Below are 26,205 nucleotides of genomic sequence, written 5' to 3'. Positions count from 1 at the left end.
TATGCCTTTAGCCCCAACAGCAGAGGTGCTTTTTACCCCAAATATTTAATAAGTTATATTTCTTATTGTTTTTGTTATAGAGGTGTTAATGTAACGTTTTATGTTTTTGTATGCTAATGCATATTACAGTATATTAGTCTATTTCTATGCCTGGTGTTTTGTGTGGGTAAATGTGCACTGTCAATTCATGTTTATAAAAACAATTAAAAGGCCCTTTCTGATCACATTGTATTATGTAGCCATCTACTGTATAGGTGCTTGGCAGGTACAAAGCAGATTATTGTTGTCTGGATAGCCAATATTAACATTAATTCAGTTACTGAATCTACCTTTTCTGTCCAAGATACTAGAAAAGGTAGTATCCTCACAATTATATTCCTTCTTTGAGAAAAATGGTATCTGTGAGGATTTCTAGTTAGGATTTAGACTGTATCATAGTACTGAGACTGCTCTCCTTAGAGTTACAATTGACCTGCTCTTATCATCTGATCGTGGTTGTATCTCTCTATTAGTGCTATTGGAGCTTAGTGCTGCGTTCGACACTATTGACCACACCATTCTTTTGCATAGACTAGAACACTTTGTTGGCATTAATGGAAGTGCATTAGCATGGTTTAAATCGTACTTATATGACCGCCATCAGTTTGTAGCAGTGAATGAAGAGGTATCATATCGATCACAAGTGCAGTATGGAGTACCTCAAGGCTCAGTTCTAGGGCCCGTTACTCTACACACTTTACATGTTACACTTGGGAGATATCATCAGGAAACACGGTGTTAGCTTTACCAATTTGAAAAACTAGCAGAATGCGTAGTTGATATAAAAAACTGGATGATGAGTAATTTCTTACTACTTAATTCTGAAAAAAACAGAGGTGTTAATTATAGGACCATAAAACTTGTGTAATAACCTAGAACACTGTCTAAGACTCAATGGATGCTCTGTCAATTCTTTGTCATCAGTTAGGAACCTAGGTGTGCTATTTGATAGCAAACTTTCCTTAGAAAGCCACGATTCTAGCATTTGTAAAACTGCATTTTTCCATCTCAAAAATATATCTGAATTACGACCTATGCTCTCAATGTCAAATGCAGAAATGTTAATCCATGCGTTTATGACCTCAAGGTTAGATTATTGTAATGCTCTATTGGGTGGTTGTTGTGCACACTTAATAAACAAACTCCAGCTGGTCCAAAATGCAGCAGCTAGAGTTCTTACTAGAACTAGGAAGTATGACCATATTAGCCCGGTTCTGTCAACACTGCACTGGCTCCCTCTTAAACACTGTATAGATTTTAAAATCTTCCTTATTACTTATAAAGCCCTGAATGGTTTAGCACCTCAGTATTTGAACGAGCTCTTGTTACATCATTGTCCTCCACGTCCGCTGCGTTCTCAATACTCTGGCAATTTGATAATACCTAGAATATCAAAATCAACATGCGTACGGCAGATCCTATTCCTATTTAGCGCCTAAACTCTGGAATAACCTATCTAACATTGTTTGGGAGGCAGACACATTCTTGCAGTTTAAATCTAGATTAAAGACCCATCTCTTTAACCTGGCTTACACATAACACACTAATATGCTTCTAATATCCAAATATGTTAAAGGATTTTTAGGCTGCATTAATTAAGTAAACCTCTACAGCCCTGAAAGAGAGAAGAGACTAGGACAACTATGAGCCCCAGATACAGATCCCCTGTAAAGACCTCGTCTCAGACGACCACAGGGACAAGACCACAGGAACCTGCTGAGTCCTCTGCACAATGTGACTTTGCCTCAGCCTGGAATTGAACTGCTGGTTTCGTCTGGCCAGAGGAGAACTGGCCCCTCGAGTGAGCCTGGTTTCTCCCAAGGTTTTTTCTCCATTCTGTCACCGATGGAGTTTTGGTTCCTTGCTTAGTTGGGGACACTTCATTTACAGCGATATCGTTGACTTGATTGCAATTGATTGCACAGATACTATTTAAACTGAACTGAGCTGGATGATGACATCACTGAATTCAATGATGAACTGCCTTTAACTGTCATTTCACATTATTGACACACTGTTTTCCTAATGAATATTGTTCAGTTGCTTTGACACAATCTGTTTTGTTTAAAGTGCCAAAAATGCCATTTCATAATGACTGAAACATTAATGCTATATTGGTTTGTTTGTTTGTTTTTCAATAAATTTCTGGCAACCACAAAACCAGAGCGATTAGGTTTTAACTATTATGTTTTGTTTTGTTTTTTCCAGTTGAGTTTATTATAACGGCTCCCCTTTACAATTATTTTTTTACAATTATCATTCAGCTATAAGAAAAACAGTGAACACTATCATTTCTACTGCTTGTCTGATTAAGCACCTTCTTACATTTACATTTACATTTAATCATTTAGCAGATGCTTTTATCCAAAGCGACTTACAAATGAGAACAATAGAAGCAATCAAACCAACAAGAGAACAACAACAGTATACAAGTGCCATGACAAGTCTCAGTTAGTCTAGCACAGAACCCGTAGCAAGGTTTTTTTTTTTTCCAAGAATAGGATAGACAAGAAAAGGTAAGTGCTTGTATTAGTTGGTCAAGTGCTGGCGAAAAAGATGAGTTTTTAGATATTTTTTGAAAATGAATAAAGACTTGGATGTTCGAACTGAGATTGGGATGTCATTCCACCAGCCGGGCACAGTCCAGGAAAAGGTCCGTGAGAGTTCTTACAGTTTGCACTTGTAATAAATGACCCAAGTTTCTTTCTGCGCTCGCTGATAGTCAACCTGCTAAATTCAAGAAATGAACCAAATATATGCATCCAGTAAATAAAGTTTGTGATTCACTTGTAGGCATGTATACTAATGTTTTCCAAATAGAGACAGAGAGGTATTTAACAGTGATATTTAGGACTAATACTACAAACAACAGAATAACTGAACACTGGAAACCCGAGAGACTCACTGAGTTTGATATGCCAATGTGAAACTTTCCACTTGAGCTCTCAGATCTATGGCTACTTTTTTTGAGAGCTAGATTTACAAGAACAAAAACTAGTTGAAACAGGGAACATAGTAATATGACAGCCAACACAGCTGAACATTTTCACCAAAGAAAAACATTTTGCCTAATCAAGAGCATTTTCATCTGCTGCTCCATCTTACAGTAAACAAAAACTACTGAGAGGAAAATTCAGAATCAAAACTAATATACCTAGAGAAAATCAAATGCAAAGATATAATAGCAATGTTCCTCATTTCAACATCAAGAAAGGAATTTCAGAGTAAATAAAAATGCCTACTACTATGAAAATGCTATATTTGTTATGAGCCAAATGCAAACTAAGGCCCTTATGGTGGGAAAAAAAAATAAATAAATAAAGCCTTTATACCAGTAAACAAGTCGGGTGCATGTAACATGCAATAAAATTTGAAAATAAAGAAAGTGTTGATACTGAAGGCCTTGAGCAGACACTGTGCCCGTCCACAAATACAAAAAATGAGCTAATATTGCAGCATAAAAATTTGTTGTATAACAAGGCTACTGTTACAGAGGACGTCCGTAGCCAATGCAAATAACAAAGGCTCTTCTTAATCATCTTCCCTTACAACTAAAAATATGTTACAAACTAAGTTGGGTTATTGCTCCACTGCTACCAAAAGAGATTTTAATTATGGAGGGACAAGTGCTGTAAACTTAAAAAAAGGGGAAAAAAAGGAAGAATTGCTATCAAAACAAACAAACTAACAAACAAACAAACAAACAAACAAAAAACAGGTTGTGTTACTCAGATCAGTGTTTTAACCATTATACAGGTGCATCTCAATAAATAATTCAACTCAAATTGTGAAACTCATGTATTAAATAAATTCAATGCACACAGACTGAAGTAGTTTAAGTCGCTTTTAATTTTGATGATTTTTGCTCATATTTAACAAAAAAAACTCAACAAATAAGAATACTTCATAAGACCAAAAAAAAAAAAAAAAAAAAAAAAACATTTTTAGTGAATTATTGGCCTTCTGGAAAGTATGTTCATTTACTGTACATGTACTCAATACTTGGTAGGGGCTCCTTTTACTTTAATTACTGCTTTAATTCAGTGTGGCATGGAGGTGATCAGTTTGTGGCACTGCTGAGGTGGTATGGAAGCCCAGGTTTCTTTGACAGTGGCCCTCAGCTCATTTGCATTTTTTGGTCTCTTGTTTCTCATTTTCCTCTTGACAATACCTCATAGATTCTCTATGGGGTTCAGGTCTGGTGAGTTTGCTAGCCACTCAAGCACACCAACACCATGGTCATTTAACCAACTTTTGGTGCTTTTGGCAGTGTGGGCAGGTGCCAAATCCTGCTGGAAAATGAAATCAGCATCTTCAAAAAGCTGGTCAGCAGAAGGAAGCATGAATTGCTCCAAAATTTCTTGTTAAACGGGTGCAGTGACTTTGGTTTTCAAAAAAACACAATGGACCAACAGCAGCAGATGACATTGCACCCAAAATCATCACAAACTGTGGAAACTTAACACTGGACTTCAACTTGGATAGCAACTTGGACTATGAGCTTCTCCACCCTTCCTCCAGACTCTAGGACCTTGGTTTCCAAATGGACCACTGGGCAACAGTCCAGTTCTTCTTCTCCTTAGCCCAGGTAAGACGCCTCTGACGTTGTCTGTGGTTCAGGATTGGCTTAACAAGAGGAATACGACAACTGTAGCCAAATTCCTTGACATGTCTGTGTGTGTGGTGTGTGTCTGTGTGTGGTGGCTCTTGATGCCTTGACCCCAGCCTCAGTTCATTCCTTGTAAAGTTCACTCAAATTCTTGAATCGATTTTGCTTGACAATCCTCATAAGGCTGCGGTTCTCTCGGTTGGTTGTGCATCTTTTTCTTCCACACTTTTTCCTTACACTTAACTTTCTGTTAACATGCTTGGATACAGCACTCTGTGAACAGCCAGCTTCTTTGGCAATGGATGTTTCTGGTCAATGATTGACTGTCAGATCAGCAGTCTTGCCCATGATTGTGTAGCCTGGTGAACCAAACTGAGAGACCATTTTGAAGGCTCAGGAAAACTTTGCAGGTGTTTTGAGTTGATTAGCTGATTGGCATGTCACCATATTTTAATTTGAATTGGTGGGTTTTTGTTAAATGTGAGCCAAAATCATCAAAATTAAAAGAACCAAAGACTTAAACTACTTCAGTCTGTGTGCATTGAATTTATTTAATAAACGAGTTTCACAATTTGAGTTGAATTACTGAAATAAATGAACTTTTCCACGACATTCTAATTTATTGAGATGCACCTGTATAGCAGGGTTGTAGGCCAAGACATTGACGTTTAATTTAAAGTAAAGGCGACATCTTGTGGAAAATCTCTGTAACTACAGTCTCATCCAGATGTGCAACCAGGAGTCGTCTTCTTCTGTAGCCTATCCAGTGGCCTGTAAGCTGTGGGGGTAACTTCTAAATGACGTTGTCGTGTATTTCTCCTCATAAGTTGGGTAAACACTCAAGTGCAGTTATTTCGAACTGAGGACGGACGGAAATGAAAATGAAGCTGTTGGTATGCCTTTTTTGCGTGGTCTTATTGACCTTCTGCACTGGTATGTTTTTCTTGCAGAAATCTTATGCCATGGGTTTTATTTGCATATTACAGTGTTTTTATTTTTCTTATCACTGTGGGTTGTGACGTTTGTGTGCATATTATTACTTGTTTTAGCAAGTCTTATTTTCATATAAAATCAGAGCGTTTTTTAATATTTGGATAATGACTTTTTAAATAAATACCTAGGCTATTTTCTTCACGGCCTTCTTGCAGTTCTAGTAAAGACAGAAATGAGTGTATATTTCTGTGAGATTATTTTCATTATGTTTATGCCTTATACTTTGTCATTGTTTTTATCCCCCTCACTTGCTAAACGATTTCTAATGTCTATAGCAAACTCAAAATTTGCGTAGTTTTTTTTTATTGCTTTTTGATGTTTTCATTTTATTTGTAGGCTAAATTTGTTTTTATATATTCCTATTCCATCCCATCCTATTCAATATATTTCTATTCCTATAGCTGCTGAAAATGTTACGGCTGAATAAACTAGTCTTACAAATTATGTGATAATTTCACCCACCCTGCCCATCCCTATAAGTTAAAGAATCGTATATAATTATAGACTAACGTGAGCGAAACGAGTAAAAACTGCTATGAAAAACGCCGTGCAGCTGTTTATCTGCCACGTCGGAGTTTACCGTAACGGGCTCATTTTCATACCCCTCGCGGGTCAGAGCTCCAGGTCACGCGCGCGCAGGGGCGAGCTCCCCGGAGAGACGCTCTCATGAATGGGCACTTTGTGTTCTTCCATGGAGAAACAGCTCTGGGAAAGAGAGGGAGGGGTTGAAATGGGGAGGCAGGAGAGAAAGTGAGTGAAGTGTATGTGTGTGCGTGTGCGTGCATGTCTGTGTGAAAGAGAGAAAAAAGAAGGAGAGAGATGAAGAAAGAGGGAAAGAGAAAGGCCAAAATTCATACAAATTAGACCCGCCAAAGGACTCGATGAAATCTGAAAGAATAAAGGTTCACAGGAAGAATGGCCGCCTGGGGAAGAATGGAAAAAAATAGCATGTAGTAAAAAGAAAGAAAGAAGGAGAAATTGGTAGGCTAATATTAAATGACACACATCAAAGTTTTTGGTAATCTCATTTGTAAATATACATAAGCCTAATTAATCAAATGTTGTGACATGTTTTACAATATTCAAATAGGCAACCCATAGTTATTTAGACAAATCAATCAGTTAACTGTATTCACAAGAATAAATCACGTTGTCATCACCATGAAATTATATGAAATTGTGATCTTGATACACTTATGTTCCTAGATGCAAGCCCCATCATTAAGGAGAGTTTTGCAAAGCAGCTACTCCGCACCAAGAGACAGAAGCCTGGACACCCTGATGAACCTATGAGGGTTGGGTGCCAACAACACTCCTTTTATTTACATGCTAACAAAGCTTAAAAAAAAAACACATCATGCATGGGAGCCTGGCTGTAATTCTTTGTGATCGTAAAGATCTGTTCACAATGTTGCATTGTGCTGGTTTTAAAATTCCAAAATACTTAACAAATCAATAAGTGAACTCAGTAGGATTCAGAGTCCACGTGTATTTCCAGGAACACATGCTGCATATGCAGAGGCTGGAGCAGAGGGCTCGAGAGACCAGCATGGAGCATTGGATGAACCCTCATTGCTTCCCTCGCTGTGACCGCAACTACGGCTACCATGCGTAACAGGCCTGCTGTGATCCACAGGTTCTGATACCCCTCAGCTTTTGTATCTCACGGAAGATTGCAATGTTTGAGCTTACTATCATGATGTCACATATTCCTATGTAAATTGTAGCCTATATACATTCACACTTTTCCTTATAATAAAAGAAAATTAGATGAATAAATTAATAAGATTTGCAGTGTGTCTCGAAATTTGGTTGAAGGCATTAATAATTGTTAACACTCTGTAGGCTACATCATATGGGATGTTTTTTTCTTACTGTACTGACTTCATGTCTTAGTTCTGCCCTGGCTTTTAAAAGGCATTTTAAATGTAAATGCTGTTTTATCATGGAAAACGGTTTATATTTAGGCTACTAAAACCCTACGTATCTGAGGGCAAATCAATTCTATGTGATTTTTTATTTGTTTTTCTTCAGGGCGAAGACAGGAATTCCGGCGACGACAAAAAGCTGATAAACACCATGAAATGAATTGCAATGAGAACGAAAAGACCGAGAAATACCGAGGAGGCCAAGGACACAAAATCCACGAAGGCACACACCTATCGATAGACGCATTTTAGATGTCTTACTTATATGAAAAATCTTAGAATCGTTAGAAGAAAAGTTGTTGTTTGTTTTTTATTTTTTTTTTTAATAAAAACGAATTACGAAAAATGCATTTTGAATAAGAAACTCATGAATAAAATAGAAACGCTCTGCTCTAACTTTTGATTGTGACTGTGATTTTCATCTTTCGGTTTTAAGTAGTATTTTAGTTAGTCTACATTATGATATAAAATCGAAACTAAAAAAAAAGTTTAAAAGACTGATGACGCCAAGAGTTTGACCTTTACACTGCAATATCTGAAGGCCTAACACTGATTGATCGAAAGCACAAAGAATGTGTTGTGCAAACCTGAAAGTTTACATTTTGTTACGTGTCACAAAATAAACCGTAAAGTTCAAATAAATAAACAAGCAAATAAAAGGCTGTAAAATGGAATCATCAAGTTCCACCACTGTATAACACTGTATAAGTTAAATGTTTGGGAACTTTAAAATGTAACCGTTTTTTCCTTAAAACAACGACATCTCGTTTTGCATTAAATTCTACTCTAACTGGGCAAATAAGCATAAATGTACGTTTTACGTGTTTTTTATTACAGAACTAATACACACACAAATATACATATATTGTAAAAGTATGATTTTGTAGGATTCGCGTATAGACATTGGATGTGCGCTTTTCTATTTAATGTCCTATTAAATAACTTTTATTCGCACAATTCATCAATAATCACAATTACAATCGTCGTACAAAATCATTAGAAGTCTTAAGTATATACAATTTAACATTAGGCTACTACATATTTATAAATACGAATTTTAGCTGATGTAAAGAGAAACAAAAGAAACGTGTTTATTATTCTAAACTTTACTTTTGAGGTGAAAATTAGATTTTCATTTTACACTTTTATATGTGTAAATTGTTAATGTCGCTGTACCGTGAAACAAGTATATCTATATTGTACAACTGGCAATATTAAATGACAAAATAAAATCAACATAAATTACAATAATTGAAATGGTAATGATGTGATGCAAAAAAAAAAATATTTGACGGTTAGTGTGCAAAATATCAAGTCTTAGACTGTACATAAATGTTTTAATATTCGTCTGGGAGACAAATGATACTTTTATATATTTTTAAGTAAACAATTTGTAATTAATACAACAAATGATCTGAGAACTCATTTATGCATTTGAACGCAGTTCTGACTTTGTTTATGGTGTCTAGTGCATGCAAATTTCTTAAAGCAGCAATTTCACAATAAATACAGATTTCAGTATGACAGAAAAGGGAATAACATTTTTTTTTTTTTGTATACAATTCACAGAATATTTTTGACAATAAAGGACTTCTGAAGAGATGAAAGGAGCATACTGGCTGCAGTAAATAATCATCTTTTGTCTTTAAAGAAGCCTTTATCTGTGCTACTCTCTTTGATTGTTACAGTCAGGAAGTTTGATGTCACATCGGTAACTATGACTTTCTCCACATTGCATAAGGAGGGTCTCCAAGCATCTCCCTCCTCTGGCTCTCCAAATATGCGTGACACTGGAATTTTGGCAATAAGTGAAGGCTGTCTGCTGGTGGAATCACCATGTTCAAATGTTCTCCGTTTTGAATGGTGCTTCAGGTGTTTATGGTGAAAGTGGCTTGTCTGTGGATTAGTCCTGTGGCCTTGTAAGTCTGCACTAACTCTGCTGGAATGCAAACTCCACTCTGGAGAAATGTGCTGGGTACTCCTGCTTGGAACAACTCTGTTTTGTTTGTGTGAATAGGTAGCATCCATGTGCTTATGAGATATCTTAATTCTCCCACTTATTTCTGAGCATCTCTCTTCCTCTTCTCCCAAACCTAACTTTGCCATTTTGGAAGGAATGCTTGCCATGGTTTCGTCTGCTGCTCTTTTTGAATGCTTTGGATGTAAGGAGCTTGTATAGCCATCTGTGAAGCGTAATTTGGGCTTCCGTCCTCTCTTTTTTGGGGAGAAGGTAAAAGCATCAGTGCTGGGTCTGGGTGAGTGTGGCGAACGATGCTCCCTTGGTTCTGGAGGTGGAATCCTTACACTCTCCCCTCGGTTGACTGTGCTGGGAGGGAAAATTGTGGGAACCACAGCACGTAGTCCTTCTCTCGCTCTAGGTGTTACCACAGGCTCTGGACTGGGATATGAAACGTCTCTGGATGATTCATTCCTAAATTCAAAAGACTTCACCTTTTCTTTAGCTTGGGCCTGTGAAAAAGACATGATTTTAAAAAATTAGCACAGAACTCAAAATTATGCCCTTATATAAAATGTATTCATTTACAGACCAAAAAAGAGTGCAAACCTAATAATATTATACACAATATAGATATTTTCAGGATTATTATTATTTATTTGTTAATAAATAAATGACATTAACCTTAAGAAGAAAAGTCTTGAGCTTAGGTCCTCTTTTCTTGGGTCCAAATGTTTCTCTCTCACGCTCCCTGCATGAAAATACAAGCGCAAGTGTGAAAACGTCTGTATTTTCGGCCGCCTAAAAGCTTTACTTTATTTATTTTATACCTCTCTTCAAAGGCAACGAATAGGCGTGAGTCTAGAATATTTTCCTCTGGTTCCCAAGTACTGTACCTGTGTGAACAAAAAAGTTTAACGTGATGACTGTCAATCTCCAGCTGCATTTAAACCACTGCTCTACCGGCCAGCTAGCAGGGCCAGCTAATGTTGCAGCATGCCATCTGCCAAAACCAGCCTGCAGTAATAACCAGCTTGTTATCCTGCCCGTGGATGTACGCCGCTCGCGATACCTAGCAGGGCTGACGGCCATCACTGTCACCAAAACACCAGTGCAAGGCACAACAGGCAGTATGCGCATGTATTACTCACTTTGGTGACCAGCCCTTCCATTTCACGAGATATTCCATTCGACCCTGCGCGTGCCATCAGACACACACAAAAAAAGAATTCGTTAGCGCGAGCCGACGACATTTGCACATATATGCAAAAAATGTCGACATATCTCTTCCACAACACATACCCGTCGTATTCGTCTCTTGATGATCGATTCGGCCGCGAACACCCTCTCTCCGACAGCCGACAGCTCCATGTTTACCTTCGTCTACCGTTAGCTTGCAGCGTAGCTAGCCGTGAACGCGAGTCCGGTCAGCCTGCTCTAGCTTCAGAATTCCATACAGCCCATAATACTCTCGTGCACAGCCAGACGTCATCACGTTCTTTAGCATGTTGCCTTGGCACCGCTTGTAGGTGGAAAGATTTGGAGGCCGTTCATTGGCTCCGCTGTTGCTAAGTGGCCGGGGCTTGCTCTTAGTGACATACCTGCATTCTTGACAGAAATATGATAAGATCTGCTCAATACTTGTAGGAATACATAAGAAGATTAAAGTTTCATCGTAAACGTTACGTCAAGACCTACAGGTAAACGTAATCAGTTAAACACTAGCAGAACAAGGACGTGTAGGCTATACGAACTCTAAAAACTCTGTATTCTCTCAAACAGGCATAATTAATGAAAAAAAAAATTGATATAGGCTACTATACATCTGTTATTATAGGAACATGTATGCCATCTTATTCTGATCGATATTCTGCCATTCACAAGAATATTTTATTAATCCCGCCAAAATCGAACATGAAGTCTTTAACCACGACAAACTAATCATAGATGGAAATGAATATTGGTTTGAACATGAGTTCTACTGCAGAAAAACACCCTGAATTTGCACAAAATGATTTTTTTCGTGTCTTTATGTACATTTCTAAAAGCCGTTAAATAAACGGAACGGGTTGAATTTGTGAGTTGCTAAATTATGATTTAAAGTATAGCCCACGGTAACATACTTTACCACATTATTTTCTCTAAGAGGTGTTAGATTTTTGTTAGCCTAGTTTTTTGATAGGATGAACATAGGATACTTATGTTTTATCCAGTAGCCTACATTTAGCCCACGCGTCTGCTCATATTATTATTAATTCATATTTAGGTTTTTTTCTTCAACTGTATGGCTCTTTCGAGAAAAAAATCTGATAGCCTAAATAAAATAAAATAAAATAGCATTAATTGATAGACAGTTTTAGTCCTAACACTGAACAGCCAAATCAAACTGATTAAACAGTAGTAGATTTATATTTTATACTTTATTTATAAATACCTCAATTTATTTATTGAAATTTTTTTAAAACGATGATGATAATAGCCAATGTAACGTATTAATTATTACAAAACGCAAAAGATGACAAAAACAACGAAACAAAAACATCACAATAATGCGAATGGAACATTTCATAATTATTAACTTTTTATTACCAAGAGTTACTAAAATGCACGATTACTAACAACGATTACACAGGCCAGACTTTGTCTGCGTTAACATCGCTATTTTAGCTCAAACTATTTTATTTATTGACTTTTTAAAAATTATTTAATATTCTAATTTTAGTGTAAAGGATGTAGTATAGGCTACATTTTATTAAAATAAATAAAAAAATATAATTGGGTGTTCCATATAGCCTAATTCGATTTAAAAATCTCACATAATTATGTTGGTTTACCGAAAAACATATTTTAAATATAAAATTAGGCCTACAGGTAGAAATATAATTAATTTAGCCTAAACAATGAAATTGCAAGCAAACATTAGCAGCTATACATATGAAGGAAAAACATTTTTTGTGTTTACCATTAATGGCCATATAAAAGGGAAAATGTTTCCCGAAAACGTTTACCAATCTCATGCTCAGTTCTGCACGATCACTTGGGCTTCAACCAGGGCATGGCGGGAAAAAATAACAACAAAAACAAAAAATTATAACATTAATTAATACGTTCCTGTGTGAATTTTTGATTTTTTTGTCTTTAATTGTAAAAGGTTTTTAAATTATTGACATTATTTAGATAGGCCTATAAACAATAATGTCTTCAAATAATATCTTAAAACTTTGAAAATAAACATGAACGATGGGATAATGATTATTAACTTGGTGGCTTGTAAATTAGTTTACTGGGGGGTTATTCGGTGAGTAAAGATAATGCTACACAATAATGAACAATTGAATAGTGGTTTGAAGAAATATTGTGACGAATGTATTGTGATTTCTCCACAATAAAATAAAGGTTTGCGTTTTCATTTTAGTCTTTATATACATAACAACCCAGGTAAACAGCAGGCTTGTGGTTGGTTCTGTGGAAGATGATTGGTGGTTTGAATACCGCAGTGGTTATATCCGTATATGGGCTCTAGATCGAGCTGGAAGAATATTATTGGTTAACTCGTTTCTGGGCAACCAGCACGAGAAATTCTGTACAATTTACAAAGAGAAATGGCAAATACACTACTATTTTTCCCCCATGTTTCAGTCTGTCTGTCTGCAATTTTCGATCATGTTAAAAATATGTATTTCGATGTAAATTGTTTTACCAATAATATTTACATGGTTTCCGTGCTTTTGTTGGATTATTGATTATTTAGGTCACATTGTGTACAGGACTTACACATTTAATAAGATAACAAATCGAGCACTTTCTACTATATATTAGTTTACTAGTCACCATATATATATATATATATATATATATATATATATATATATATATATATATATATAATGGAGATTAACCTAGGCGAATTTCGGAAAAGATGTGCATTACGTTAGCCTATTGATTTAATAATAATAATAAAAAAGCCACATTAATCTAAGCTTTTGCCAATATGAACAGGTTACCAAAACTTCGACTGTTATCTTTGATTTTCAAGTAGCCTAGCTAAAAAAGCACCCCAAGTGTGATAAACATAAGGTTTTTTCCTGAAGGCAACTTGTATTAACATCATATTATTACTTAATGTGATCACATTATTACCGTAGGTGTTCTATTTTAAACAAGACAATATTTTAATGTCCTCAAGTTTTAGAACGTCTCTACACTAAGCTACCTCTCTCTTTATCAAAACGCTTTATTTTACTAAAGCCACCTGTGATATTTAGTAACCTAATGCTTAACTCAAATATATTTTTATTTTTTATTGTTTTAAAGGTAGCTGTTCAAGTCGTCTTTTAAATAAACTTGGCGAAATTAACCAGCTACAGCTAAAATGCACTGCAGTAAAGCTGAATTCATAAGCTGATCGCAAATAAAGTGGATGGACCAAAGGAAGCCATTTTATAACCGCAGCGAGAGCAGCTTTATCTCAGCCGGTGCTGCAAAGGAAATGGTTGATTCCGTTTCAGTGAGGCTGAAGTGCTTTTCCGTAGCCCACATATGACACAAATTTCAGCTCTAACCAACCTCTGCCTAGTTTTGGGATAGACTAATACTAATCATGATCTTGCCGTGAGTAAGAGAGACGTTTGCTGTCCGCCATGTTAGCGCTGACAAAAAAAAAATAGTCGAGTTTTATTCATCAGGCTGTTCAAAGCTTCATACATGCCCAATGATGGTAACTTATAAAGCGAAAGCTACTATATTAAACCAAATATAATTAATCTTCTATCCTTATAGCCTATAGTGTCTTTTACCTATAAACCTTTGACGATGCATAGCCTATAGGTTACGGGATGAATCTCCTATTTTCGGTCTGGTATGCACCGTATTGTGCGCATAAACAAAGTTGGTTATAGTCTGAAGGCACATTCCTTTTAGATGACATTAAAATTTTCCTCTGTCTATAAACTCGAAATCGGAATCCTTATGAGCTGTAAATAAAGCATTCTGCCTGCATACGCTCATATAATAATGCGTATAAATGTTAATTGCTGAAATGTCAGCGCTGTTTAGGCTATCTATATCGCCCCCCCCCCCCCCCCTCCTTTTTTTTGCGCAGTCTGTCCTACTACTTAGAAATGTTTCCTGCTGAATAGACTTTTCACAGAGGCAGATGTGACAAATTAGACTTGCGTCTCCGCAATATTACGGTAGCCTATTTAGCCAACTAAGTTCAGTGATTGTGAGACGTCAAAGCCCAAAATGCGTTGACACAAAGTTCGATTTACAGAAAAATCATTCTAAATATCCGTGAGCTTTATCTGAACACAAAAAGGAAATCCATTAAAACGCCAGGTTAAAGTTTCCTTCTTGCTTTGTAGACCGAGAGCTCACTGAATTTCTTTTTCTGGGTTTTCAGGAATATCAACATGAAAACATATTTTTAGTTCAGCTGTTCCTGGGTGATGTTTCTTGTAGCGAGAAATGTGACATCTCTTAAATAAAAAATAATTCAACAGGCAAGAAAATGAATAGTCTTGACAACCCTGTTTTAAATGGGATGCTTTATGTGATCTCGATAATCAGCGTCCAGATATATGCGTAGACAAGCTTCGCGTATAATGAAAGGCTGTAAAGTCCTACTATCCTTCTTTTCTAAAGGACTTTTAAGTTAGGCCTTACTTATAACAACGATTGGAAAGTGAAACAACACCACTGTTTCCACTACTTCCACAGACGGGACAGTTTTAATCGGATGATACTAGTCGGAGTTGTGTTAAACGTAGCCGCAGTTTTATGCAAATAGGTTAAATTAAATAACTATTTATTCCCAGTCTTGGAATTGAGATTTTTTTTTTTTTTTTTGTGAAAAAAAATTGTAGCATTGTAGATGGAATGAAAAGCAGGCAAACCCTCATTAGCTAAAAAACAATTGAGAAAAAAATCTGCATGGCAAAAGTCCAAGTCCATGTGCTATATAAAGGCTGTGCAAAGTTCAGTCTGATAGGTCTACTGATGTCTTGCATTTACATGATAGTAATGTTTTGCTATCTCTCATATGGGCTATCTGTTAGCTCGTCTCACATGTGAGTTTAATAGGAACACTTCTGTTTATCACACACACACACCTGGTTGCAGTACAAGCAAAGATATTACTCAAGAGTGTAAAATAAAACTTTTAATATGCTTAGACAAACCTAAATAACACATTTCAAGTGACATTAAAAAAAAGACTATAAAAGACAGATCAGTAGAAAATGGTTCTCAGTATTACATGTGTAGTAAGTGCTTTTTATATTTAAGCCTTCTGAAATACAGCACTGCAAACAGCTTTAAGCTAATATGATACAGGCTAATAACAGGAAAACCTGTTTAGTTTTTTTCTATCCCTAACATGGAATAGTTAAATGTGTAAATTTGAAAATTAATTCAGATCAATTCAATCAAACACAAGCTGAAACTATCAAAACTTAACACTAGATTGTTTCAAAAATTTCAGGCAAGTTTGAAGACTTGATGATTAGACATGCTTTACATTTATACAAATTCACAGTAGATAGTCAGTAGTCTTTATAGACTTTATATCACATATTCCTAAACTGTAACATACTCCTTGAATGTCACTGTAAGGCAGTTTGCTGTGACATCTGTGATTATTATATTCCCAAGAAAAGGTGTAAAGCTTTGAACAGATTTTTTCATTTCTTTTTCTACTTGCTCTGGTGCAGAGACCGCTGCTTTCCCAGTCGGTATAGAGTTTCCAATCTGAGAACGTGTAGGATTTTTTCTCTCTTCTCTCAACCTTACACAGCTGAGGTCTATGGGTTCGTCTTGGTTGGAGTCCAAATTTTCAAAATCATGTCCGCAAGAGTGCTGATGGTCATTGAAGTGTGTGGTGCCGTTACAAGAGTCAGTATTCGGAGTATTTGTACTCTGAGAAATTAGGTGCCTTTTAACCTCCCCACTGTCACTTTCTGGCTCAGAGTAGCAACGCTTTCGAGGCAAAGAGAGGGGACCATATTGAGTAGATTGGGTGCCTTTTTGATCACTTGTCTCAATAGGCACTGTAGTCAGACTGGTTTGTCTGACAGACTTGTTTGTCAGTTGCAAGGGCTGTTCATTAGATACATAATCTCCAGTGCTGCCAGGCTTCTTTGAGTTGTTTGGCTCAAACACTATGGAGCATGTTTTTTTAGGATTGTCCCCTACACAAGATGATAGTCCATTGGAAAGCCTAAAACAGGCAGACTCAGCTTTACTGTCCTTTTTTATCACTTTCACAACACTTTGCTTCTTTGTGTGCTTTATCTTCTCTGTGCTCTCATCTGTTCCACAGGACTTACAATCTTGTGCTTGCCTTTTTCCCTCAGAATCTGCTGTTCCTTTCTTAATTTTAGCTGCCTGGGTGCCATTTTCCATATATTTGCTCATGACAATGACAATGCGCCCATTTTTATTCTTGTTCTTCACAATCTTTAGTTTGCTGCGTACTCCATTGGGCGGTGCCTTGTCTTCCTTTGCATCACTGTTTGTGTTCATGTTTAAGTCAGCTCCACCATTTAGTTTAGGAAGCTTTTTCAACTCCATTGTAATATTTCTCACCTTACTGATGCACTCAGAATCCTTACTTTGGATCAATTTCTGCTGTAGAGCTGGAGATAAGTTCCATTCCTTGTCAGTCAACTCGGGAACTTTGGTCTCCTTGACCCTCTGATACAGGGAGTCATACATTTTAGGGTTTGGTTGATAGTGATGGTGTTTCTTGCTGTTGAGCTGGAAGTAGTGCTTCATTTTCCCATTTATTCGTGCCTCTCCCTGCTTGTCTTTTGGGTTGGGCTGGTAGGGATGGTGCTTCTTGCTGTTAAGCTGGTATTGCTGGCTTGGGACCAGGTCTGAAGTTGTTTTTGATTGGTTATCCTCACTCTGTGACACCTCCTGAAGGTCGGTAAGAACACTGGATCTTCGAGCAAATGATGGTACTTAGAAATCAGACAAATCAACAATGAGCTTTGCAGCAGAAACAATTGGTGACATGGCTTTCACAGAAGTAAATTGGGCACATGTTTGTAAGTGATGGTGAATTACCTGCAGGAGAAGATGTTTTGGTTTTGGCCCCCGTTTACGATAACCCATTAGCTGCTCTTGTCTTTCCCTGAATGGAAAAATTTTAGATTATAGAACATCATGATAAAAGAAATCAAATTAAAAATAAGACACAAGCTAATATATTTAACTTTTAATTTATTCAGATGATTTGCCCCACACTCTCAGAAGAAAGGTACAAAAGTTGTCAATGGGTTTGGTTGATAAAGGTGCACCTCTTTCAAAAGGTACACCTCTGCATATTAGAATCTAAAGTGTACCCAAATTATAAATATTAGCACATTTTGAAAAGGTACTGCCCCAGAGACAACTTTTGTACCTTTATTTCTGAGAGTGCATTATGGTCAAGTTACTGCCTGTTTTGTGTATCCTTTCAAATATGGTCTGGCTTTAAATAACCCACCACTGGCATTCATAAAATTGACTCACATAAAATAAAGAGCATTATGTGTTGCTTCAGACAGCACACAACTTGTTTACTAATTTGGGGGACAATCCCATTTGGAAAGGAAGAAATAAAAACAAAGATGACAAAATGTATTAAGAAATCCCTCTCTATTGTAAAATATTGCATTATTTGACAGGCTTTTCCAATGGGTTCTGTTATTTATTTGTTAGCTCAAACTACGCATACAGGCTGTCGAAAAAAATGGGCCAACGGCTCTTTTCCCATCGACCTTCTATAAAATAATATTGCAAAAACCTAATTAGACGACCTAGAATGGTTCTATACTCAAGGGGCGTGTGCAATTACCCCAAACAGAATTCCGCGTCATGAGGGAGACTGCTAATGGTGCACACAGATGCCAGTTAAAGGGGATGAATACCCGACAAAAATATGTGTGGAATTTCGGGAAAGCGTGAATGCATGTTTAGCCATGGAAAAACTGCCTATTTGAAATGAAAAATGTAGTCAATTAGTGTAGGCATGCACCTAGACTAGAAGAATGATAGAAAATAATATATACGTATTTGTGCTACTGCAATGCTTTCTGCAGCCTTAAACAACAAAAGAGCCATTTTGGCCCCTTTTCCATGAATAAAATTCATGTGGAGCCACAAAACCCATTTGATCATTAAAAAAGTTAACAGCATATAGCTAAAGTTTTATATTCAGTTATGTTACAGGGCAGGGGCGTAGCAATCATTTCAGAAATGTGTGTGTGTATGTTATAATGATAAGAAGAAGAATAAAATAAAATTATTATTATTATTATTATTTAAGTTATGTTTGTTTAATTGACAAAAAAAAACTTTTATGTCTTTTAATTTGCTAAGAAATAAAATATAGTGCTGGACATAATCAATCATCTGTATTATAGAACACCCTAACTTACAACAGCTTGATAAAATCTTCATCAAATTATGACATAAACCATGTTTGAAAACAAAATATTTGAAGTGAAATTTAATTATTTAGTTTGTCTCACGTCCCATTAGATTACATGGAGAGGGAGGGGTTTATGACCTATACTGGTACCAGCCAGCTGGGGACGATCGAAACGCGATAGCTTCACTTTTGAGGACTAGTGCGGCACACTTGCTTTGTCCATATTAGGTATTTCCTGCAAGTCAAAAGTTATTACTAGTTTTATGAGTCTGCTTTGGACTTTCTGCGCGAGAGCGCCCTCCAGCTTCGAGTATGAATGAAACAGACACTGCAGGAGGGTGTTGAGCGATCAGTAATGTTCACATCGTTTTGGATAAGAATAAAACGTATCCAAAACGATGTGACTATCTTGTCTCTTGAAAACGTCTACCTGAACACACTTGCATGAAAAAAGTGCTGGGGAAGAGTTTAGGTTTTATTAAAAGTCAGGGGAATAAGTCTCCCGCGTATTCTATGCCCATGCTACAGGGAGCCACCGTGAAAGGAGCGGGTTGCCGACCCCTGGTTTAGGGCGTCTAGAGAGTACGTCCAAAGCGGACACGGTCAGTCAATCGGACGAAATGAATAATAGTACAATATTGAAAGAGTGGCGCGTTTGAGATCAAATGGGTCCATAAAGAATACAAGGTGTCTCAAATGATAATTTTATGGCCACGTCTGTATTTAAACTATTTTAATGGCTCCCTGACCGTGGCATTGCAATTAAATTCAGTTATATATTATGGCGCGCCTGCGCACAAGTTCTCTCCAGCTCTTGTGTGCACCCCCTTTCTGTCAGTGAGAGAAAGTGAAAAAGAATGAGCATGAGCACAGCGGCAGTGAAAGCGTCTTCTCCCCTCCTCCCGTTTCGGCTGTACAAACTCAGACCGTCAAGCCAAGACTGCAATATCTCACCTGTTTTGGAAAGCGACGAGAAGTCTCGGATCCAGAATATTTTCCTCTGGCTCCCACGTGTTATATCTATAAAGAAAAGAAAGGAGGCGGAGAGCGAGGGGAGAGGGGTGAGCAGAGTAGCATGAATAGCTCCCTCAACCGAACTATCTAACGTGGCTGTCATCTGAAGGACTAACGCCACTAACAAGGTCCTGCTAAATGGATCTTCAAGAATGTAAGAGAATTAAAAATAGGCTATTGATGCTACATTGTTGATGCATCATTTCCCTTTTGGTATACTATTATTATTATATATATCTTGTTTTGCAAGAACAGAACCACATTTTTATAGCATAAAGCTTACATTTCAAACATTTACCATCGCAAACACAAGTTATGACATTCCTGCATCAATTAGGCGCTAACTCTCTCTCTCTCTCTCTCTCTCTCTCTCTCTCACACACACACACACACACACACACACACACACACACAACACAACACAACACAACACATTAAAACAGCAAAGCAAGTGACATCTTGAAGTGAAACTTACTTGGGAGACCAGCCTCTCCACTTTACCAGGTACTCACACCTTCCCTGCAAACATCATAAAAACAAAGTCAGTTACGATTGGGAATTACTGTGAATAAAATAAATAATCTATTATCCTGGGTTTCGGAAACAAATACCTACTCTTGTGCGCTCTCTTTTAAAATACAAAACCTTACCTGCACGTTTTATAGGCTTACAACATGAAAAAATGTAAAGTGTTATTAAAGAGAAAACCGCAAACCTTTCTAATGCGTTTCTTTTCGATGCTTTCCACCGCGAAGACGTGCTCACCCGCGGCAGGCAGCTCCATTTTCAGCGCGCGCTGTAATACTTCTCAGTGTGCGCGCGATAACATGAGTGCTCTTCTCGCGCAGGTTTCTCGCGCTCTCCCGCTCCGTATGGTCTTTCGCTTCTCAAGCGAGATTCAGTTTTAACCATAGACAGTAAAAGAAATGGACACAGCGACCCCATTGGAACTCAATTGAGACAAGTGAAGCCCGTTTTTTAGCGATTTTTAGAACTTCCGTTTCTGACGCGCAGACTCAAACTAAGCTTGATGACGTCAGCAACCTGTCTGACAGATGTAAACCTTCTAGTAGCTGTGCGTGCAAACTGCCATCGTTAATCTTGCAGAGACGCCGAGTTTGAGCGGGGAGTTCTTTGGCGTGAGTGAGCAGGAGTAAGTATTCTGATTAATTATTTTGTATAGATTTTAAATGTAACGCCAGTACGCCATATCTCTTGACGTCTCCCCGATTGCCTGCGAGCTTCTCCTCCTGTCTGTACGGTAATTTCTCTACTGTGCGACAGAGAGTCGAGTGGTTATGACGCAATCGTTAGCCTATTTTTACAAAAACTGTTTCTACGGGGCCATAATGTAACATAGAAGGTAATGGAGCCCTTTATACATTGTCGTGTATCTTTAGAAATAAATAATGGACAAATGGAGTCTTTAAAACGCCTCAGATGTAAAGTTATTCGCTGTCAAAGTGACGCAAAAATGAATGGGAGTCAATGGGATGCTAACGCAAGTGAAGTTCAGCTACAAGATGGCGGCACGCGGCCGACTTCAACTTCCGGTCGACTTCCTTGCCCCCTGGTTTTAACTCTCAAATGAGCTGTTCAACGTACTTCATGCAAATAGCCATGAGCGTGACGTCACAGCAGGAGGGGCGGTGTAGAGGCTGGTCAGCCCCGTGCCGCGGGTTTATTGAGCAAATGAACAGTAGTTATTGCAGCCATTCAAGTACTGAGCGAGAATTCCTCTTTCATGACGCAAAGTGGGGCACACTTGTGGCAATTTTTAAATTTAAGCTTGATTAGTTCTTCAGGTGTCATTTAGCAGTTTAGGTAGCATGCTAAATCATTATCAGCTTCAGCAAGGTTTTTAAATTGTGTGGATTTGCCATCCATTTTAAGTTTTTATCAGTGGAGAGACAGCATTGAGGAAGATAATATTCTGAAACATTTTAAAAAGGAATACAGGACAGATAGGCATACTGAAGTAAAGACTTAATATATGAACAAATCTGTTTGTTTGTTTGTTTGTTTGCCTGTTTATGTAGAATAAACACCCAGATTTACACAAAAACCCATATGATGATGCAAAGACATTTATAAATTAATATTATTAAAGAACAGCATATATTTTGAGACTCTACATTTTGAAAAGTGATTTGAATTTGTATTTTTCTCCACTAAGGCAATGCAATCCACTGATGAAAGTGAAAAAAAAGTAAAAGTGACGTGACATACAGCCAAGTATGGTGACCTATACTCAGAATTCGTGCTCTGCATTTAACCCATCCAAAGTGCACATACACTCAGACAGCAACGAACACACACATACCGAGAACACACACCCGGAGCAGTGGGCAGGCATTTATGCTGCGGCGCCCGGGGAGCAGTTGGGGGTTCGGTGCCTTGCTCAAGGGCACCTCAGTCGTGGTATTGCCGTAGTATTGATGCATTAAATAATCAAATGGGCGGCACTGGGATACATCCTTAATAATCATTTGGTGAACAGTACTTGGCGGATTAAAATGACAGATTTTAATTTCCTATAGGTTATTAGATTTGGTTAATTTTATTATTATAACGTGATATTCTGTCAAGTTCATCGCGCGCACCTACTCGCTTTAAACACGTTATTTGATGTCGTAACATCTTTCTTTGTATAAACTGCATTAAGATATAAATTATTTCGGTGTCTGATTACAAGTGGCCAATTTGAGTAGCTATGTTAGCAACGTAGTTGTTTAAACTCATGTACACATTCAATGCACATGAGAGTTGACCGCGAATGTACAATATGTAGGTCACTGTGGTTGGTCTTCAAAGCCTCAAGCTCTCAACTCATCTGACATCTGCCTTCTGACGGCCAACGGCTGCTGCAAGACCTGTGAAAAATAAACTGCAGTGGCAAACGAACGTGTGAAAACCCTGGGCAATGCCCAATCATTCACTGCCTGTGCCACAAAGGCTATGCGCCGCGTATTGTACCATCTTCAGAGTGGGAAAGAAATCGCACGCACACATACAAGCGCAGACAATAAGACACGTACAATCAATAATGTGAACCTATAGTTAAAATATACACTGATGCATTCACACAAATACACCCAATAATCTGCGCGATCACACAAACATAATAATGTGTCTTTGCGACCCCAAAACGTTGAAAATCTTAAGAAAAATTCAGCACGAGAAGGGTTAACTGCAGGCGGCAATTCTCAGCCTATTGCAGAGAGGCACGACTGTCTTTCCTTATAAGGCAATGACTGCCGAACAGCAGCGAAAATACTTGAATATATAATATATGAAATGCATTATTATTACTAATTCACTGACATTATGCAGTTGCATAAAAATGGACTTCTCGGAGAGATTAAAGTTTTCTTGTAATGAATCTTTGCTAGGACGACGAATTGTCGCATTGCAAACAGTTTCATCGCACGAACCCATCTGTGTCATTTTACAAGGAATTCTTTAGCGTAAAATTGCCATGGTCTACCCGATGCAAAAGCTAATGTCAGCTATTAACGTTAATGTTAATGCTAGTAAGACAATCCTGATTTAGGCTACTTGTTTCATCAACGAGCAACATCTCCGTATGTTCAACCTGCTGATCTGTTGTGCTCGTAGCTCGTGTGAGATGTTCCTGTTAACTCCTTATTTGTTAAGTACTTTCATGTTAAATAAAAAGTCGGGTCTTTTTCATACTCTACCTTAAGTAGCCTAACATGTAGGACGGACTGCATAAAATCCAAGTGTTTTTAAACATCACCGCAAAAGAAAGAAATAACACAACTGTGGCTTCAGATTAAACTGCAGAACACATTCTCTGTTTTCTGACTTCATACTGCATACTCTGAATATTCCGAAAAACATAATTATCCGTGTAACTAATGAGAAGGGAAAGGGTTTTTAAACTCTGAGAGAAATATCTCTAATTATCCCTAAATCTCGGTGCGGATAAAACTTTTAGTGCGATGTTTTTCAGCATCCTGTCCCGTTACGCACAGTTTAGATGTCTGTCACGAATATCTTCTTAAAATGAGAACATGAAACATTGTTTAATGTCCTTGGAAAAAGAAGCAGTACTTCCCTATGTTTAAAGTTTTGAACACAATGATATTTTTTTCAGGAATTCGTTGTCACATATAAAATGTATGACTTATGAAGTTTCTGGCTTTGATTTCAACGTTGGACATGCATAACCTTCTTCTTACAGTTACTAATAAAGACTGTCTTCGATTGGCCATTCTTACATTAAAACATCACAAACTGATCTAGCTACCTTTTGAAGAAATTGTCGATGTTTGAACAAATGAAATATGTTAATAAAGTGCTCGTCTTTGTATTTCATATCGTTTAAAAACCAATTTAAAATTCCCATCGTATCATCATAAAGGCTCTCGGAATCAAGGGGTGCAATTCTGGTGGCGGCTGAAGCTGAGCTTCAGGTGCTTGCGTTATTTCCTTCGTACAAGAAGATGACTTCACTCCTTATTTGCCCACTAGCATAGAGCACAACCAACAAAAATATCTTAAAAATTAAATAAGTACCTGTAATACACAGCCTCCATCACACAGAGTTTGAAATAATTTCCTTGGTTGTAACTTGCAGTCACGTCAACACTAATTATATTACACCTGTTCTCTATGACAAAGAAGTTAAACTTTGAGATGGATATTGAGTTTTTGCATAACTTGAACAGAATTACCATATTTGGATGATTGTTTGTCATAACAGTGCAGATGTGAGCACAGGGAATAACTCTTTAACTCTAGAACTCTATAGATTTTGTACTAAATATAAGTGGGATATGCAGCAACATGGCTGAATATTCTTTAAAAAAAATGATATTGCCCACCTATAAAGACAGACTGATTAACATAACCCATTGTGTACGCAGTGGCACAATGATTGTTGTTTGGCATTGGCTGTAAGGAATGCACCACCTTTGCAATCATACTTTAATGGAATTTTGGAAAATGCATAGTGTAACAGCTAAGCAGGTTGGAATTTAAACACACAAACAAAGCCAAGCCATACTGTAAAAAAGAGAGTAGAGATTTTTTTTGAAAAATACATCTGATACTCAACAGTCCTGTCTACCAGGAAAATGTTTGATGCATGACTAATCATTGAACACGCATACTACCTTCATAACTAATCCATCCAGTTTGAAGATGCTTACCTCAAATCACGCCTCCTCATAAAATATAATACCAAAAACAAACAAACAACAAAAAAAAACCCCTCCTATCAAACATAATACATAACCAACAAACACCTAAAAAAATAAAACTTAACAAAAGAAAACATAAACAATTATAAAATTTTAAATGAAATTAAAAGATTTAAGAAATTTGATCTTTAATAAACATTTAACAAATTTCAGGTGATATCACAGAACAAAAAGTCTGAAGCAGGAGAGGAATGAATGTATGCCCTTGAGGGGTACATGCAGTTTATTGTATATGTTTGTCTTTGGAAATATGATTTTATTCTGACTGCTCTAGACTACTTGTCCAATGTGAAATGGCGTAGGATTGTAACCCCTATAAAATAAAATAAAATAGAATAATAAAAAAAGTGTTTGTGCCACAACTTTAAAATTCAACATTAATACATATTATATTGCATATACACACCTGCAAACACACACTGACAGTGTCAACAGTTGTCTCAGTTCTAACTTATAGGCCTTTTTGCCATTGCTCATGAGAATAGAAAAACATAGTCGTCACAGTGACTCAGACAAGCCCTCTGAGTTAGGCACTTTGATTGGCTCAGACTCTCTCAGAGTGCAGTACATAAATAGCAGGTAATGTTCATGATTATTGAACAATGATGACCAGTCAGAATGATTCACTGTGGAACACTATTATTCTGTGTGCACACACACACAATCTCTTCCTGTCTAGCTCTACCACTCTTTCTCTCATTCTCATTCTCTCTTGTGGCTCTGACGCACTAATTCTCTGGTGGTAAAGGTTAATCTGTGGGCTTAATATATTCTCAGAAAAAAAGGTACAAAAGCTGACACTGGAGCAGTACCCTTTCAGAAGGTACACTTTACTAATACTTGGCAAAACGATTCAGGATTTACCCCAAATATGACACATAGTAGTATCTTAAAGGATAATAGGGTACCGCTCCAGTGGCAGACTTTGTCCCTTTTTATTCTGAGAGTGTAGTTAGTATATGTAGCTACAGTATCAGCTTGTCATTGATACTGTATCTAATACTATATAATGTTTATATAAT

General features: G+C 37.2%; 3 protein-coding genes across 3 annotated transcripts; 1 reads left to right on the top strand and 2 right to left on the bottom strand.

Moving 5' to 3' along the window:
• Window positions 1–5,422: 5,422 nt before the first annotated feature.
• LOC109092475 (uncharacterized protein C17orf67 homolog) lies at window positions 5,423–7,965 on the top strand. The gene is made up of 4 exons (XM_019106269.2): window positions 5,423–5,581; window positions 6,848–6,936; window positions 7,140–7,277; window positions 7,676–7,965. Exons 1-3 carry the CDS (start codon window positions 5,524–5,526, stop codon window positions 7,254–7,256), a joined length of 264 nt encoding a protein of 87 aa, XP_018961814.2. The 5' UTR covers window positions 5,423–5,523; the 3' UTR covers window positions 7,257–7,277; window positions 7,676–7,965.
• A 415-nt stretch (window positions 7,966–8,380) lies between these two features.
• Window positions 8,381–11,012, bottom strand: LOC109092325 (chromobox protein homolog 8-like). The gene is made up of 5 exons (XM_019106086.2): window positions 10,829–11,012; window positions 10,678–10,721; window positions 10,357–10,422; window positions 10,211–10,277; window positions 8,381–10,038 (listed from the first exon to the last, which is right to left on the bottom strand). Exons 1-5 carry the CDS (start codon window positions 10,895–10,897, stop codon window positions 9,202–9,204), a joined length of 1,083 nt encoding a protein of 360 aa, XP_018961631.1. The 5' UTR covers window positions 10,898–11,012; the 3' UTR covers window positions 8,381–9,201.
• Window positions 11,013–15,671: 4,659 nt separating this feature from the next.
• Window positions 15,672–20,864, bottom strand: LOC109092326 (E3 SUMO-protein ligase CBX4-like). The gene is made up of 5 exons (XM_042725690.1): window positions 20,671–20,864; window positions 20,431–20,474; window positions 19,896–19,961; window positions 17,594–17,660; window positions 15,672–17,488 (listed from the first exon to the last, which is right to left on the bottom strand). The coding sequence occupies exons 1-5, from the start codon at window positions 20,737–20,739 to the stop codon at window positions 16,103–16,105; spliced, it is 1,632 nt and encodes a 543-aa protein (XP_042581624.1). The 5' UTR covers window positions 20,740–20,864; the 3' UTR covers window positions 15,672–16,102.
• Between the last annotated feature and the right edge of the window lie 5,341 nt (window positions 20,865–26,205).

Source organism: Cyprinus carpio, chromosome B6, assembly GCF_018340385.1.
Source record: "Cyprinus carpio isolate SPL01 chromosome B6, ASM1834038v1, whole genome shotgun sequence".
Classification (NCBI taxonomy): domain Eukaryota; kingdom Metazoa; phylum Chordata; class Actinopteri; order Cypriniformes; family Cyprinidae; genus Cyprinus; species Cyprinus carpio.
The sequence above is the reverse complement of the archived record's forward strand: the minus strand, read 5'-3'. Positions and strand labels throughout refer to the sequence as shown.

What these genes read in the sequence shown, in the direction of transcription:
- LOC109092325 (XM_019106086.2), bottom strand. Translation starts at nt 10,897, where the DNA reads ATGGAGCTGTCGGCTGTCGGAGAGAGGGTGTTCGCGGCCGAATCGATC. An exon ending in TCAAGAGACGAATACGACGG is followed by an intron (nt 10,722 to 10,828) that starts GTATGTGTTGTG and finishes TGGCACGCGCAG; the next exon opens with GGTCGAATGGAATATCTCGT. An exon ending in TTCGTTGCCTTTGAAGAGAG is followed by an intron (nt 10,278 to 10,356) that starts GTATAAAATAAA and finishes ATTTTCATGCAG; the next exon opens with GGAGCGTGAGAGAGAAACAT.
- LOC109092475 (XM_019106269.2), top strand. Translation starts at nt 5,524, where the DNA reads ATGAAAATGAAGCTGTTGGTATGCCTTTTTTGCGTGGTCTTATTGACC. An exon ending in CTTATTGACCTTCTGCACTG is followed by an intron (nt 5,582 to 6,847) that starts GTATGTTTTTCT and finishes TTATGTTCCTAG; the next exon opens with ATGCAAGCCCCATCATTAAG. An exon ending in ACCCTGATGAACCTATGAGG is followed by an intron (nt 6,937 to 7,139) that starts GTTGGGTGCCAA and finishes GTGTATTTCCAG; the next exon opens with GAACACATGCTGCATATGCA.
- LOC109092326 (XM_042725690.1), bottom strand. Translation starts at nt 20,739, where the DNA reads ATGGAGCTGCCTGCCGCGGGTGAGCACGTCTTCGCGGTGGAAAGCATC. An exon ending in TGGAGAGGCTGGTCTCCCAA is followed by an intron (nt 19,962 to 20,430) that starts GTAAGTTTCACT and finishes TTTTCTTTATAG; the next exon opens with ATATAACACGTGGGAGCCAG. An exon ending in CAAAACATCTTCTCCTGCAG is followed by an intron (nt 17,489 to 17,593) that starts GTAATTCACCAT and finishes TCTGATTTCTAA; the next exon opens with GTACCATCATTTGCTCGAAG.